Source organism: Triticum dicoccoides, chromosome 2B (assembly GCF_002162155.2).
Source record: "Triticum dicoccoides isolate Atlit2015 ecotype Zavitan chromosome 2B, WEW_v2.0, whole genome shotgun sequence".
Lineage (NCBI taxonomy): Eukaryota > Viridiplantae > Streptophyta > Magnoliopsida > Poales > Poaceae > Triticum > Triticum dicoccoides.
Genome location: NC_041383.1, coordinates 745,841,788 through 745,858,530, shown reverse-complemented (window position 1 = coordinate 745,858,530; position 16,743 = coordinate 745,841,788). Strand labels below are relative to the sequence as shown.

Here is a 16,743-nt window from a genome sequence, read left to right as displayed (position 1 = left end):
AAATACTCGCAAAAGATGAAGACCAAGGCGCCCCCCTGTCTCGTGGGCCCCCTGCAGCTCCGCCAACCTCAACTCCAACTCCATATATTCCGTCTCGGGGAGAAAAAAATCAGAGAGGAAGTTTCTGCACGTTTTACGATACGGAGCCGCCACCAAGCCCTAATCTCTCTCGGGAGGGCTGACCTGGAGTCCGTTCGGGGTTTCGGAGAGGGGGATTCGTCGCCATCGTCATCATCAACCATCCTCCATCACCAATTTCATGATGCTCACCACCGTTCGTGAGTAATTCCATCATAGGCTTGCTGGACAGTGATGGGTTGGATGAGATTTACCATGTAATCAAGTTAGTTTTGTTAGAGTTTGATCCCTAGTATCCACTATGTTTTGAGATTGATGTTACTATGACTTTGCTATGCTTAATGCTTGTCATTAGGGCCCGAGTGCCATGATTTCAGATCTGAACCTATTATGTTTTCATGAATATATGTGTGTTCTTGATCCTATCTTGCAAGTCTATAGTCACCTATTATGTGTTATGATCCGACAACCCCGAAGTGACAATAATCGGGATACTTCTCGGTGATGACCGTAGTTTGAGGAGTTCATGTATTCACTATGTGTTAATGCTTTGGTCCGGTTCCCTATTAAAAGGAGGCCTTAATATCCCTTAGTTTCCGCTAGGACCCCGCTGCCACGGGAGGGTAGGACAAAAGATGTCATGCAAGTTCTTTTCCATAAGCACGTATGACTATATTCGGAATACATGCCTACATTACATTGATGAACTGGAGCTAGTTCTGTGTCACCCTATGTTATAGCTATTACATGAGGAATCGCATCCGACATAATTATCCATCACTGATCCATTGCCTACGAGCTTTTCACATCTTGTGCTTTGCTTATTTACTTTTCTGTTGCTATTGTTACAACCACTACAAAACCCAAAAATATTACTTTTGCTTCCGTTACCATTACTATCAAACTACTTTGCTACTAAATACTTTTCTGCAGATACTAAGTTATCCAGGTGTGGTTGAATTGACAAATCAACTGCTAATACTTCAGAATATTCTTTGGCTCCCCTTGTGTCGAATCAATAAATTTGGGTTGAATACTCTACCCTCGAAAGCTATTGCGATCCCCTACACTTGTGGGTTATCAAGACTAATTTTTGGCGCCATTTCCGGGGAGCATATCTCTATTCTTTGAGTCACTTGGGATTTATATCTGCCGAGCACTATGAAGAACTTGAAAGATCAAAGAACTAAAATTTATCCCTCAACTACGAGGGAAGGTAAGGAACTACCATCTAGCTCTGCACTAGATTCTCCTTCTGTTATGAATAAGCTTGCGACACCTAAACCTGCTACTGCTATGAATTCTAATATGTCGCATGTTATTGATGATACCACTTCTGCTATGCATGATACTTATGTTGAAACTACTTCTATGCTTGATACTACTGTGCCATTGGGTGAATTTCTTGATGAACAACTTACTAAGGCTAGGGAGAATGAAATTATTGAAAATGAAATTATTGATGAAAGTGATGATGAAGGTTCTACTCCTAATTATGAATTGCCTGTTTTTCCTGAGGGTTATGTTATGGATGAAGAAACTGCTAGACATTTTCTTGCTTGCAATGATAGATCAGATCTTAAGAAATTGTTAGCTAAGCTGAAACAAAAGACTCTAAATGCTAGAATGAAACATGACCCTGTATTTGCCACTTCACCTATCTTTGTTACTGATAAGGACTATGAATTCTCTGTTGATCCTGAGATTATTACTTTAGTTGAATCCGATCCTTTCTATGGCACTGAATCTGAAACTGTTGTGGCACATCTTACCAAGTTAAATGATATAGCCACCCTGTTTACTAATGATGAGAAGTCTCGCTATTATTATATCCTTAAGATATTTCCGTTCTCATTAAAGGGTGATGCTAAGACTTGGTTTAATTCTCTTGATCCTGGTTGTGTGCGTAGTCCCCAGGATATGATTTATTACTTCTCTGCTAAATATTTCCCTGCTCATAAGCTGCCTTGCGGGAAATATATAACTTTTTGCAAATCGAAGAAGAGAGTCTCCCACAAGCTTGGGGGAGGCTTCTCCGATTAAATAATGCTTTTCCTGATCATCCTCTTAAGAAAAATGAAATATTTGATATCTTTTATAATGGACTAACCGATGCTTCCAAGGACTACTTGGATAGTTGTGTTGGTTGTGTTTTCAGGGAAAGAACAGTCAACCAAGCTGAATTATTATTGAATAATATGTTGACAAGTGAAAATAATTGGACTCTTCCTAAGCCAGTTCCTGATGCAATTCCTGAACCAATTGAGCCAACTCCTCAACCTATTCCTAAACCTACTCCGAAGAATAGAGGCGTTCTATTTCTCAGTCCTGAAGATATGCAAGAGGCAAAGAAATCAATGAAAGAAAAAGGTATAAAAGCTGAAGATGTTAAGAATCTACCTCCTATTGAAGAAATACATGGTCTTAATATACCGCTTGTTGAAGAACCACATTGTCTTGATAACCCGACACACGTAGTAAAGGTAAATTCTCTCTCTAGATATGATAAAGTTGAAATTCCCTCTACTAAATTTCATAGCCCATGCTTAGATGAATTTGATAACTTTATGGATAAACAAGCGAATTTCAATGATTATGTTAGTAGACAATTAAAGAATAATGCTTATATGATAGGACGCTTGAGTGTTTATGTGGCTAGAGTTAAGGGTGAACTTAAACTCACTAGTAAACATGCCTCTGTGGTTGCCACTCAAGCTGAACAAGTACTTAAGGCTCAGAATGAATTGCTAGTTGAACTAAATAATAAACATGACTTTGTTGTTAGAGTGGCTACTAGAACTGGTAAAATGACTCAGGAACTTTTGTATCCTGAAGGCCACCCTAAGAGGATTGAACAAGATTCTCAGAATAATAATCTAGATAGTTCTTCTAAGAAGAAGAAAAAGAAAAATGATAGGACTTTGCATGCTTCTAGTGAACATAATGTAGAAACACCTGAGAATCCTAATAATACTTCTATCTCTGATGCTGAAACACAATCCGGAGATGAACATGAACCTGATGATAATGCTAATAATGATGTTCATGTTGATGCTCAACCTAGTAATAACAATGATATAGAAATTGAACCTGCTGTTGGTCTTGATAACCCACAATCAAGAAACCAACATTATGATAAGAGAGATTTTGTTGCTAGGAAGCATGGTAGAGAAAGAGAACCATGCGTTCAGAAACCCATGCCCTTTCCTCCTAAACCATCCAAGATAAAGGATGGTGAGGACTTTGAGCGTTTTGCTAAAATGATTAGACCTATTTTCTTACGCATGCACTTAACTGATATGCTTAAAACAAACCCTTATGCTAAATATATGAAAGATATCATCACTAATAAGAGGAAAATACCTGAAGCTGAGATTTCCACCATGCTTGCCAACTATACCTTTAAGGGTGGAATACCTAAGAAACTTGGTGATCCCAGAGTACCCACTATACCATGCCCCATAAAAAGAAATTATGTTAAAACTGCTTTATGTGATTTAGGAGCCGGTGTTAGTGTTATGTCTCTTTCCTTGTACCGTAGACTTGGATTAAGTAAGTTGACACCCACTGAGATATCCTTGCAAATGGCTGATAAATCAACTGCTATACATGTCGGCATTTGTGAGGATGTGCCTGTTGTTGTTGCGAACGTTACTATCTTAACAAACTTTGTCATTCTTGATATTTCCGAGGACGATAGTATGTCTATTATCCTTGGTAGACCCTCTGCAGGTGCTGTTATTGATTGCAACAAAGGCAACGTCACCTTTCATGTTAATGGAAATGAGCATACAGTACATTTTTCGAGGAAACAACCTCAAGTTCACAGCATAAATTCTATTGGGAAAATTCCATCAGTTATTATTGGAGGTTTTGAATTTCCTCTCCCTACTGTCAAGAAAAAGTATGATATTCTTATTGTTGGGGATTTTCATATCCCCGTTGAGGTAACTTAGTGTTATTCAAAATTTCTCTGGTTCCGTGTTATTCGGAATGGGTCTGTTAACAAGACTTGATCAACCTTGTTAGTGGATTCATTTTGATGATCATGAGATGGATGAAACTAGAAGGCACAACCTTCTATACCCTCTTTTTACTTTCTAGTATTTAAATTAAATAAAGCAAAAATAGTATTATCTGTCTGTTTTCTGAATTATCCGTGCAATGAAAAATATCCCGAAAATAAAAGTGCTCCAAATGCCCTGCAAATTTAGTATGATTTTTTATGGAATATTTGAGGATTTTAGGCACTGAAAACACTGCAGGGGGGTCTGCCACCTGGCCACAAGGGTGGAGGGCGCGCCCACCCCCACTAGGCGCCCCCCTGTCTTGTGGGCCCCTGGTGGACCCCCTCCACTTATGCCAGCACCCACACACTCCATCTTCTTCCCAAAAAAATCCCAAACCAGCTCAAGCACGAGTTCTAGCTCATTTTGCTGCGATTTTCGATCTCCTAGCTCAAAGCTCCATTCACAAAACTGTTTTAGGAGATTGTTGCTTGGTATGTGACTCCTCCATTGGTCCAATTAGTTTTTGTTCTAGTGCTTTATTCATTGCAAAATTTTGCTGCATAGGTGACCCTATTCTTGAGCTTGCATGTCAAATTTATGAGGTCCCAAGTAATTCTAATGCATGATATAGGCTCTAGGCACTTGTAGGAGTAGTTGCTATCAATCTTGTTTAGTTTTATTCACTTTTATTTTGAAGTTATTAAAAGTTCAGAAATATTGCAGAAAAAGAAATATGTTCAGGAAAATGTACCAAGGTGGTTCCTCAGTAAAGAAAGGACCCAGGATTGCTATGCGTGAGCAAGACGATGAACCACCAAGGGAAGCTGAAGTACGGCCTTGTGAATGGCCTTCAGAAGAGTTTATGGTCAATGCAGGCATTAAGGATGAATTTGATACATATGTGTGTAATGCCGATCTTGAGGACTTCATGCAAGATAAGTGTCCTCAGTACTACTATCTAACTGATTCGTTTATGAGAAGGTTTAAATTTTCATCTTCGCGTAATGCTCAAAGTGTCCTGTTTGATATTTATGATCAATCTTATACCATGAACTTAGAAGATTTTACAACTGCCTGCAAACTTCCGCAGTGGGGCAATGTTAATGATCCCCACAAATTTGAATTTAGAGATTTCCTTGCTAGTATTACTGTGGGAGAATCAAGGGATATAGCACAAGCTACCATAGGGAGCATTCATTTTCCTACTATACATTATTTTTATCTCTTCATTGGTAGATGCATTAACAGTAAAGATGAAGCATGTCATATGTGTGTCCCTGATCTTCGTGTCCTCAAGAGTGTTGTGTTAAGTTATAAAGATTATCACTTGGGGGCACTAGTTGCACGTAGGTTGCATAAAAATGGTAGAGCTGGAGATTTATTTGGAGGAATTTATGCGACCCGTGTGGCAAATTATCTTGGTGTAGCTCCACGAGAGGGGGATATGATGTTACCTCCTGCTTATTTAGATTATGAAGCTATGGTCGAACATCATTTTCTTAAGAGGAATGAACAATTCCTCCAGTATCGACTAATCTTTGACAGACATAGCGATGTCCATGTTACTCTTCCTGCTCCTTCCCTTTTTGATTACCAGGCAAAAGGAAGATATGTTGTTACCAGGGAGGAAGCAGCTGAACACGAGGGGAGAGCGGAGGCGGCTCGCCAACAAGCCGCAGCTCAGGAGGCATTTGCTGTTGCATCTCAGTACGACCCCAACTACAACTATGGATATCAGCCAGGCTACCCTTGGCCATAGACCAACTTAGGCCAAAAGCCTAAGCTTGGCGGAGTACGTATTCCTCACCGACTTTACATTCGTGTTCACACACTATTCTAGTCGTCGGTGCTCATACTCTTTCATTGTATTATCCATGCTAGTTTAATTTTCTTTTTCTAGTTTTCTTCTTGTGTGTTTGATAAACCTTAAGAAAAACCAAAAAAAAATAGTTAGTTTAATTTCCATGCTTGTAGTAGAAATTAAAATGTAAACCCAAAAAGATTTCTCGTTCTTCTTTTACTTGTTGGGAGCTTTCCCGTGTAAATAGTTTTATTTTCTTTTCTTTCCTTTGGGGGTCGAGAGTAGAAGACCATATTAAAAATGTTTAGTGGCTCTCATATGCATGATTGTTTATTTCACTTAGAGCCCATATTACTTTGTCTTCTCTCTTGAGTTGAATGCTTGCATATTCCAGCTTAGTCCAATGCACGTGCACTATTATTATTATACACATCGTTCGGTCGTGCAAGTGAAAGGCAATAATGACGATATATGATGGACTGATTGAGATGAGAGAAGCTGGTATGAACTCGACCTCTCTTGTTTTTATAAATATGATGAGTTCATCGTTCCTGATTCAGCTTATTATGAAGTAAACATATTTGCGATGACATTTAGAGATTATAGTTGCTTGTGCCATGCTTGATTAGCTATGAGTTATAATGGTTTACCTTGCGTGCCAACATGCTATTAGAATGATTATGATGTGGTATGATAGGATGGTATCCTCCTTTGAATGAATTGAGTGACTCGACTTGGCACATGTTCACGCATGTAGCCTTCATGATATTTATGTTCATGGTGGATTATATCCTACTCATGCTTGTACTTGGTGTGAATTAATTTTAATGCATGTTTATGACTGTTGTCGCTCTCTCAGCTGGTCGCTTCCCAATCTTTTGCTAGCCTTCACCTGTACTAAGCGGGAATACTGCTTGTGCATCCAAACTCCTTAAACCCCAAAGTTATTCCATATGAGTCCACCATACCTTCTTATATGCGATATCTACCTGCTGTTCCAAGTAAATCTGTATGTGCCAAACTCCAAACCTTCAAATGAAATTCTGTTTTGTATGCTCGAGCAGCTCATGTTTCAACTAGGGCTGCCTATATCTTCCATGCTAGGTGGGTTATTCTCAAGAGGAGTGGACTCCTCTCCTCATTCACGAGAAAGGGCTGGTAACCGGGATCCCTAGTCCCATGATCCAAAAAGATCAAAGCAAATCAATACAATTAAACAAAACTCCCCCAGGGCTGTTGTTAGTTGGAGGCACTCGTTGTTTCGAGCAAGCCATGGATTGATGCTTGTTGGTGGTGGGGGAGTATAAACTTTTACCATTGTGTTTGGGAACTGCCTATAATGCATGTAGTATGGAAGATACAACCATCTCATAGTTGCTGCGTTGACAGTGAAAGTATGCCGCTCAAAATGTTATTCAATCTCTATTTTAAAATCGAGCTCTAGCACCTCTACAAATCCATGCTTCCCTCTGCGAAGGCCCTATCTATTTACTTTTATGTTGAGTCATCACCTTCTTATTAAAAAGCACCCGCTGAAGAGCACACTGTCATTTGCATGTATTACTATTGGTTTATATTGGGTATGACTGGACTGGATCTCTTTTACCATGAACTACAATGTTTAGTCAGTCCTTGATCTTTAAAGGTGCTCTGCATTTATGTTTTGCGGTCTCAGAAAGGGCTAGCGAGATACCATTTTGTTATATCATGTTATGATTCTTTTGAGAAAGTGTTGTCATCCGAGTTTTATTATTATGGCTCGCTAGCTGATTATGCCATTGATATGAGTGATTGTGAGACCTAGGTGTTATTGTGAGTATGGTTAGTTCATAATATTTGCTGAAACCTAAATGCTGGCTTTGCATGTTTACAACAACAAGAGCAAATAGAGTTTGTAAAAGTTTTTCTTTATCACTTTCAGTTTATCAACTGAATTGCTTGAGGACAAGCAAAGGTTTAAGCTTGGGGGAGTTGATACATCTCCAACCTATCTACTTTTCCAAACACTTTTGCCCTTGTTTTGGACTCTAACTTGCATGATTTGAATGAAACTAACCTGGACTGACGCTGGTTTTAGCAGAACTGCCATGATGTTGTTTTATGTGTAGAAAACGAAAGTTCTCGGAATGACCTGAAAATCCTCGGAGACAAGTTTCAGAAAATATAAAAAATACTCGCAAAAGATGAAGACCAGGGGGCCCACACCCTGTCCATGAGGGTGGGGGCGCGCCCACCCCCTCTGGGCGCGCCCCCCTATCTCATGGGCCCCCTGCAGCTCCGCCGACCTCAACTCCAACTCCATATATTCCATCTCGGGGAGAAAACAATCAGAGAGGAAGTTTCATCGCGTTTTACGATACAGAGCCGCCGCTAAGCCCTAATCTCTCTTGGGAGGGCTGATCTGGAGTCCGTTCGGGGCTCCAGAGAGGGAGATTCGTCGCCATCGTCGTCATCAACCATCCTCCATCACCAATTTCATGATGCTCACCGCCGTGCGTGAGTAATTCCATCGTAGGCTTGCTGGACGGTGATGGGTTGGATGAGATTTACCATGTAATCAAGTTAGTTTTGTTAGGGTTTGATCCCTAGTATCCACTATGTTTTGAGATTGATGTTGCTATGACTTTGCTATGCTTAATGCTTGTCATTAGGGCCTGAGTGCCATGATTTCAGATCTGAACCTATTATGTTTTCATGAATATATGTGTGTTCTTGATCCTATCTTGCAAGTCTATAGTCACCTATTATGTGTTATGATCTGACAACCCCGAAGTGACAATAATCGGGATACTTCTCGGTGATGACCGTAGTTTGAGGAGTTCATGTATTCACTATGTGTTAATGCTTTGGTCCGGTTCCCTATTAAAAGGAGGCCTTAATATCCCTTAGTTTCCGCTAGGACCCCGCTGCCACGGGAGGGTAGGACAAAAGATGTCATGCAAGTTCTTTTCCATAAGCACGTATGACTATATTCGAAATACATGCCTACATTACATTGATGAACTGGAGCTAGTTCTGTGTCACCCTATGTTATAGCTATTACATGAGGAATCGCATCCGACATAATTATCCATCACTGATCCATTGCCTACGAGCTTTTCACATCTTGTGCTTTGCTTATTTACTTTTCTGTTGCTATTGTTACAACCACTACAAAACCCAAAAATATTACTTTTGCTTCCGTTACCATTACTATCAAACTAATTTGCTACTAAATACTTTTCTGCAGATACTAAGTTATCCAGGTGTGGTTGAATTGACAAATCAACTGCTAATACTTCAGAATATTCTTTGGCTCCCCTTGTGTCGAGTCAATAAATTTGGGTTGAATACTCTATCCTCGAAAGCTGTTGCGATCCCCTACACTTGTGGGTTATCAGCTAGCCGCGAGAGCATGCGAGGGTGAGCACCATCCGAATTGTAGCCGGCTTGACCACCAGCGAAAATGTCTCGCCAAAGTCGACGCCGGGCCGTTGAGCGAAACTCCGGACAACCCAGCGGGCTTTATACCGCTTGAGGGAGCCGCCAACGTTGGTTTTATGCATGAAAACCCACTTTCTAGTGACCATGTTAGTGTGAGGTGGGCGAGGAACAAGTTTACAGGTGGAGTTTGCCATGAGAGCATCGAATTCAGACTGCATGGCAGCGTGCCAGTTTGGGTCGCAAAGGGCAGTACGGACGGAGGAGGGAAGGGGGGAGATGGTAGAGGCTTGCTGAATTGTGTAGCAAGGGTTAGGCTGGAAGATCCCATGCCGTGCGCGCGTCATCATCGGATGTGGCGCACGAACAGGAGGCGGCGAGGGAGAAGGATGAGGCGAGGGGGGATCAAGAGAGGTGGGTGGGCCGGAAGGTGGGGTAGGCGGCCCATGAGGCAAATGGCTGGCGGGCTGTGGAGACGTGGGAGGGTTGGGTGCGTTTATGGGCTCGGGGGGAAGGGGGGTCAGTTGGCGATCCAGGCTGGGAGGGCGGCGGCCATGCAGGCCATGCAGGAGCGACGTGAATCGCGAGAGGTGGATCAGGGCGGATGAGGGCACGGTTTGAGGAGGAGTAGGTAGAGATTTGAAGGGGAAACCAGTCTCCACGAAGGTTACGTGCCTAGAAAAGATAGTGCACCGGGATAAGGGATCGTAACAACGATATCCTTTCCTATCGTCGGCGTAGCCTAGAAAGACGCAAGAAATCGAACGTGGGGAGAGCTTGTTGGGGGTGGTGGCTAAGAGGTTGGGATAGCAAAGACATCCGAATACACGGAGGTGACGCAAGTCGGGTGCATGCCCAAAAAGAAGCTCGTAGGGGGTGGTCAGAAGTTTAGGTTTGCACGGATGCCGGTTGAGGAGATAAGTGGACATGGCTAGAGCTTCAGCCCACCAACGGGGAGGCATGGAAGCGTGAAGGAGAAGGGTACGAACACCATTGTTGAGAGTACGAAGAATGTGTTCGGCCTTTCCGTTCTGTTGGGACGTATACGGGCAGGTGAGGCAAAAGAGAGTGACGTGAGTTGCGACAAGAGAATGATTTGCGAGGTTGTGAAATTCTTTGCCGTTGTCCATTTGAAGAGCGAGAATGGGACGAGGGAATTGTGTGTGGACATACGCAAAAAAAATGAACTAAGAGGCCATGCACGTCGGATTTGCGACGTATAGGAAAGGTCCATACAAAATGTGTGAAATCATCAAGAATGACCAAGTAGTATTGGAAACCAGACACACTTAATATGGGACTTGTCCATAGATCACAATGACAAAGTTCGAATGGAAAAGTAGTATGAGAAGTAGAAGAACTAAAGGGGAGCCTAGTGTGCTTGCCGAGATGACATGCATCACAATGGGTCAACAAGCTCTAATTAAAGCTGAAATCGAAATATGTGGAGGCCTTGGTGAGGACGGCATCACCGGGGTGGCCAAGGCGTTGGTGCTAGAGATCGGCGGTGACGGTGGCGGTGAGGCAGTGACGGGACGGAGCGAAGGTATATAGATCACCGGTGGAGTCACATCAAAGAAGCACCGTCTAGGTTGCGAGATCCTTGATAGAGAAACCATATGGGTCAAATTCAGTCGAGACTAAATTATCACGAGTGAAAGCATGTATGGAAACGATATTTTTGATAAGAGAGGGAGATATGAGAATTTCTAAGAGGGAGAGAGGGCGGGAGGGAGTGGGGAAGGAGGTGGAACCAACGCCGGTGACTGGCAGCAGAGACCCATCACCAACAAAGATGGAGGAGGGAGAAGCGCCGCTATCGAGGACCCATTCACCACCGGGAGCAGAGGGTGGATGCAGCGCCATCTGGTTGAGCGCGACAATCATCGCTGCCTAATCCCAGTGCGGCGACGACGAGGCCGCGGTCGTGGCCTCGTATGCGTTGGGTGCAGAAGGAGCGGGCGGGCGTGCACCGAGGATGCCTCGGAAGGTGCCGGCAATGGTGGTGGGGGAGCGCTAGGCAGGAACGTAGCCACCAGAGATCCCGCCACTGAAGGAGGAGCCACCAGGGAGAGCCCCGCCGGAGGAGGAGCCATCAGGCCCGGCCGAGGGATTCTGCTTGCGCTTCTTCTGCCGGCCGCCGTGGTTGCCGGAGGAGCCGCACGCGTCGTGCTGGGTGGGGCCGAGAAGGGCCGCGGCAGCGCCGGGGTTGAAGAGGGCCGGCGCGGGCGCAGGGGGCTGCGGCGTAGTAGGCGCTGGCCTGTGCGATGAGGGTCGTGCGGGTGGCGTTGCGCGCCAGCCGGCTGAAGCGTTGTTCCTCCAGCTGCAGGAAGGAGCGGAGCTTGACGAAGGAGGGCCGGTGACCACGGGTCATGTGCGGCACGGCGTGTTGGAGACGCTCATCGAGGCCACGCAGGACATTGTGAACCAGCTCGCAATCCTTGATGCGATGGCCGAGATCACGCAGAGTGTCAGCCATTTGTTTCAGCTGAGAGGTGTAGTCGACGACGGTGAGGTCGCCTTGGATGAAGCTGTGGAACTCGTCGAGGAGGTAGGTGATCCGGGCGTCGCGGTTGCTGCGGAAGAGAGAACGGAGCGAGCGACAGAGGGTGTACGCCGTGTCCTTCCGATCCTCGACGATCTCCAAGGTCGAGGGGGTGACCGTGGCGTTGTACCACAACAGGACGGCGAAGTCGTTGAGGACCCAATCAGAGGTAGTGTGAGCCGGCGAGCCGGCGACGTGGTCGGTGAGGCCGAACTTGGCGAGGGCGGCGAGAAACTGGCGGCGCCAGAGGCCATAGTTCTCCTTCTCATAGTCCAGAGTGACCAAGACATGATCACGAATCCGCAGGCTTTGGATCTGAACGGTGGGAAGGGTTTGGGTGGCCACGGGGAGGTCGAACTGCTCATCGGCGGAGGACTCGCCGGAAGAGGAGACGAGGAGGAGGAGCTCATGGCGGCGAGGTGGGGAGAGAGGGTAGCGGAAGAGGAGGATCTTAGTTAAACTGATACCATGTTGGAGCCAGAGCGATCGGGAGAGAGATGGGTCGTGCAACACACTGTATTGACAATCTGGGGTTACACAGTTATATACATGCCGACTCAGCCAACAAACTCACCCACTAGCCTGAAGACTAGGACTAACAAAATTACATGACACACACTTTCGCTAACAGACCGGATCAGCAATATGTTGTTGTAGATGCTCTAAGGCCGGCCACACGTACATACGTACAAACAGCGGAAGAAGGGCCTTGGATCACCGAAGACACGGCCCCTCGGCTCGATCGTCGTCTTCCTCCCGATGCTTGGGCGGAACAAATTAAGTTGTCCGCGCACAGTGCACACAGGCGTACGTGCACGCGCACTGTGCGTACTCGCGCACTGTCTGCGCACTGCAGCCCCGGCAGGGCGGCATGCAGGCACGCTGCTCGCCGGATCCGATCCATGCATGCAGTGCAGGGACGTACGTACCACTCATCATTCCTCCTCCTACGTCCACATGCACAGGCATAAATGATGAAACCGAGCAGAGCAGTATAGCTTAGCTCCTGCCCCCTGCTACCCATGAACAGCACCTCGTCGTCCCGGGCGGACAAAAATGCTCAAGGCAGAGGAACACGCGCGTCAGGGTCCATTATTATCCCGCACTGTTCCACCAAACAAAGACCACGTAGTACGTACTCCCTCCGTTTCGAAATAATTGTCTTTCTAGTCATCTCAAATGGACTATAACATACGGATGTATGTAGACATGGTTTAGAGTGTAGATTCACTCATTTTGCTTCGTATGTAGTCACTTGTTGAAATCTCTAGAAAGACAATTATTTCGGAACGGAGGGAGTACTACGCATGCAACAGAATCACTCCACTTAACTGTCGGTGCGCACTAATAGCATCGTCCACCATCGGTCCATCTAGCTGCCGTTCTGCCCTGTCATTAAGCTGGGTTTTACTACTCACACATGCTTCCATATCACATTATCACACATGCATGCACCGCCACCGGCACGTACGCACCGGCCGGGGGCCGGAGCGAGAGATCACGAGCAACCAACCAACCAACCAACGCTGCCACTACTATACGGCCGGGGGCACACGACCACGTACCATACGGGGGTAGTGGCCAGTGGCATGGCACGGTGGGCGCCGTGCATAGCGGCGAGATGCATGGCAGCAGGACCGAGCGACCGCCGGAGGGTCAAACGCGGAGCAAGCCGATCGGCAACCGCGCGCCCTGGCTCTGCGTGTGTGGTCGTGTGCCCCGTCGCTTCGCACGGATCGTGAGAACAAACTCCCGCGTCCGCCGCTCCCACTATTCAACCCTCGCGTGCACGCGCGCGCGGGCTCCGCTCCCCGGGCGGGCCAACACACGACCATCTATGCCCAGCAACAGCAAGAAGCTGTGGCCGATCTGCGCCTTGTTTATGTCTCCGTGCCTCGGGTTGCTCTGCAAGATAACGATGTGTGTACCCTCGCCGTTCTCCTTTTCTCACCTTGCAAGCAACCCCACTGGCACTTCGGCGATTTCATCAAGCTGTTAGGAGGATTTCCATGTCACCTCTTTCAGTGGGTTTCACTGTTTGCCCTAGACTGTCTAGAAGGCTTCTCCAAGTTGCATTTCCTCATGCATGCATGGTACGTATCAGAGTTAATCACCACGTGTAGAATTATTGTTTTTCAGAATGTGTGGCGTGAAATGCTTGCACGAACTGTTCTAGAGGTTTGTTTAGTTAGGCATGGTGCTGGTGTTGTACAACGGTACAAGGCAGCCAGCGCTGGTCGCACAAAGTCGTACGTGAAAGCGTTTTCATGTGTAGGAAATATTTCGGTGGATTATTAAATGGAGGAAGTTGCAACCCTAGCCAGTAGCTAGAGCTCAGTCTCAGTCCCATCATCCATCCGTCGCCGGCTTGGCCGCCTATAAATCCTCCCGCACTTCGCCGCAAAAAAACACAACTGACCATCCAGACCAGTCCGGGCTGGCCTCCTTCCTAAACCCCACACGCAACCGCCCACCACAAACCCCGGCCGCCGGCCGGCCCGCGAGTTCGACCGAGTCCAACTAAGATCAGTCCCGTTCCGGCCATGATGAGCGGCGGTGGCAGTGGCAGCGGCAGCGGCGCGGGGCCGAGCAGCTCCAGCTTCGAGCGGCACGCGAAGCGGCGGCCCCCGGCGACGCCGGCGTCGGACCAGCAGCGGAAGCTGCTGCGGCTGTCGGTGCAGCACGGGCAGGGGGACGACGACGCGCTGGCGGCGGGCGTGGTGCCGCCGGTGACGGTGGTCCTGGACGGGCGCTGCATCTGCCACCGCATCCAGCTCAGCTGCCACACCGGGTACCGCAGCCTCGCGGGCGCCCTCCGCCGCATGTTCGTGGACGACGCGGCCGAGGGCGACGACGACGGGCTCGACCTCTCCAATGCCGTCCCCGGGCACGTCGTGGCGTACGAGGACTTGGAGGACGACCTCCTCCTCGCCGGCGACCTCAACTGGAAGTAATCATCCACACTTGCCCAACGGTTTCACTTGTGCCATTGATTTCCTTACCGAATTCTCGTGCCGTTGGTTTTTGCCCGTTGTTGCCAGGGACTTCTGCCGTGTGGCCAAGAGGATCCGGATCATCCCGGCAAAGTCGACGACCCGAAGGATCAAGCAATGCGGAGGCGCGGTTAACTAGCTAGCTAGTCAGCCCCGCCCGGTGAAGAACCACAGGTGTAATTAAGCCATACCTCTGCAGCTCCACCCCACTCTCAGCTCAGCTCAGCTCAACTCCGGCGAAAAAAAGATTCAAGTCCGGCCGGCCCGCTGTCGAGAACTCGACGTCTCCCTAAAATCAAATCGATCCAACCTTTTTTCATTTTTCGCTGTATCAAAAGTTCAATGTCGCATTGTCACAATGAAAAGAGAAAAGAGATCAATTTTCTGTTGGTGCGAGAGAGAAGAAAGCTAGCTAGCATACGATCGATGCGTGTCGTGCGATGACCACCGGCTACCAGTGTCGCTAACCGGAGCACTGTGCCGGCGTCAAATCGTCGATCCGCCCCGGCCCACCCCCAGCACGCACGGCACGTCCCTCTCGACGTGACTCAGCGACCGCGCCCCCTCGCCGTGTGTTTTTATCGCGAAAGCTCAGGCCCGGGTTGCTCCCGGCGGTTGGGATCTCCCTTTTGAGCGCCACGTCGTTGAAGGAGGAACAGTGATGCGGATGCGCGTAGCCGTCGGGTACGTTACGTGCGCCGAGGCGCGATCGGACGTGGAGCTGGCGGTCGAGACGGAATGTCGTGTGCCCGTGCGCGCGGTTCACCGCCGGATCGATGGATCGGCACGTACGCCACTCGACGTGTGGGTGGGAAAGGGTACGCTGCGTACCACGTCGGCGTCGCTCGTAATGAGCGCTGCTGCCTGTTCAATTACTACGGCGGCGACGACGTCGACGTCGATCGTGGCCGGGCTGCCGGGAGTGTGATACAACGAAACGCGGACGCGCACGCGCACAGTTGATTGGAGACTTGACGACGGCCATGGATCGCAAAGGCAGCATGACTGTCATCCACACTCCACAGCATGGAAATTGGCAGACCAGACCACCCTGGCAACATTATTGTTTCCCGGTAAAATGGGCGGAGATCGGTGGCGTGCGTGCCCTTGGATCGACGGTCATGTGGGGAATCATGTCTCAGTTCTTGTCGCGTGTGTGCGTGATGGTTCTAATCTGTTTTTTTCTTAATATATATTTTTACACTGATGCTTCAAATCTGTTGGTTACACAACAGAAGAAGGGGAACGTTTTTTGTATGCGAACGTTCGATTTCATTGGTTCCAGTTATAAAAACTAACAAATCGAAAGAAAAAGAAAAGTTATAAAAACTGCAGAAGACCAAACATGCACAAGTTGAAATTACCCTGTGACAACCTAAAAGCCACTCACAACATCGCGGGTGGCACACACTCTTATATGGCGAGCTGTCGAACCGATGTTTCATTGTCGTATTAGGGAAGAAGACCAGGCACATGTTGTAGTGAAAAAACAACATGACAGAGGTGGTGTGTATTAGAGCATCTCCAGCCGTTCGCCCCCCAGGACGCCGAAAAAAATCCGCCTGGGACCGAGCCGGCGCTTGCTTGGCGTGTGGGGGCGACTGCGGTCCAAGTCGACGCCCCCAGTTCGCCGCCAAAATCGCACGAATTCGGCGATATTTCATCCAAATTTGTACAAAGTCGGTGATCTGACACAAACTCGGCGATACTTCATTGAAATTTGTACAAAAACAGGCGAACATGCAAACTACGCCTATCCCTGCTACGCCGCGGCCACCGCCCGCCATCTACATGCCGAGAAGCCTGTAGAAGCGGGTGTAGTCGCCGCCGTCAACACGCGCCCCGCCGGAGCCGCCACCGTCCCTACTGCACCCCTAGCCAGGGTCGCCGGCGCGT

At 47.5% G+C, this 16,743-nt stretch overlaps 1 protein-coding gene across 1 annotated transcript; it reads left to right on the top strand.

Moving 5' to 3' along the window:
• The first annotated feature begins 14,223 nt into the window (after positions 1-14,223).
• On the top strand, positions 14,224-15,232 carry LOC119368565 (auxin-responsive protein IAA33-like). The gene is made up of 2 exons (XM_037633789.1): positions 14,224-14,804; positions 14,896-15,232. Exons 1-2 carry the CDS (start codon positions 14,398-14,400, stop codon positions 14,984-14,986), a joined length of 498 nt encoding a protein of 165 aa, XP_037489686.1. The 5' UTR covers positions 14,224-14,397; the 3' UTR covers positions 14,987-15,232.
• Positions 15,233-16,743: the final 1,511 nt, after the last annotated feature.

Coding starts and splice junctions, on each gene's coding strand:
- LOC119368565 (XM_037633789.1), top strand. CDS start 14,398: ATGATGAGCGGCGGTGGCAGTGGCAGCGGCAGCGGCGCGGGGCCGAGC. Junction 14,805..14,895: donor GCCGGCGACCTCAACTGGAA/GTAATCATCCAC, acceptor CGTTGTTGCCAG/GGACTTCTGCCGTGTGGCCA.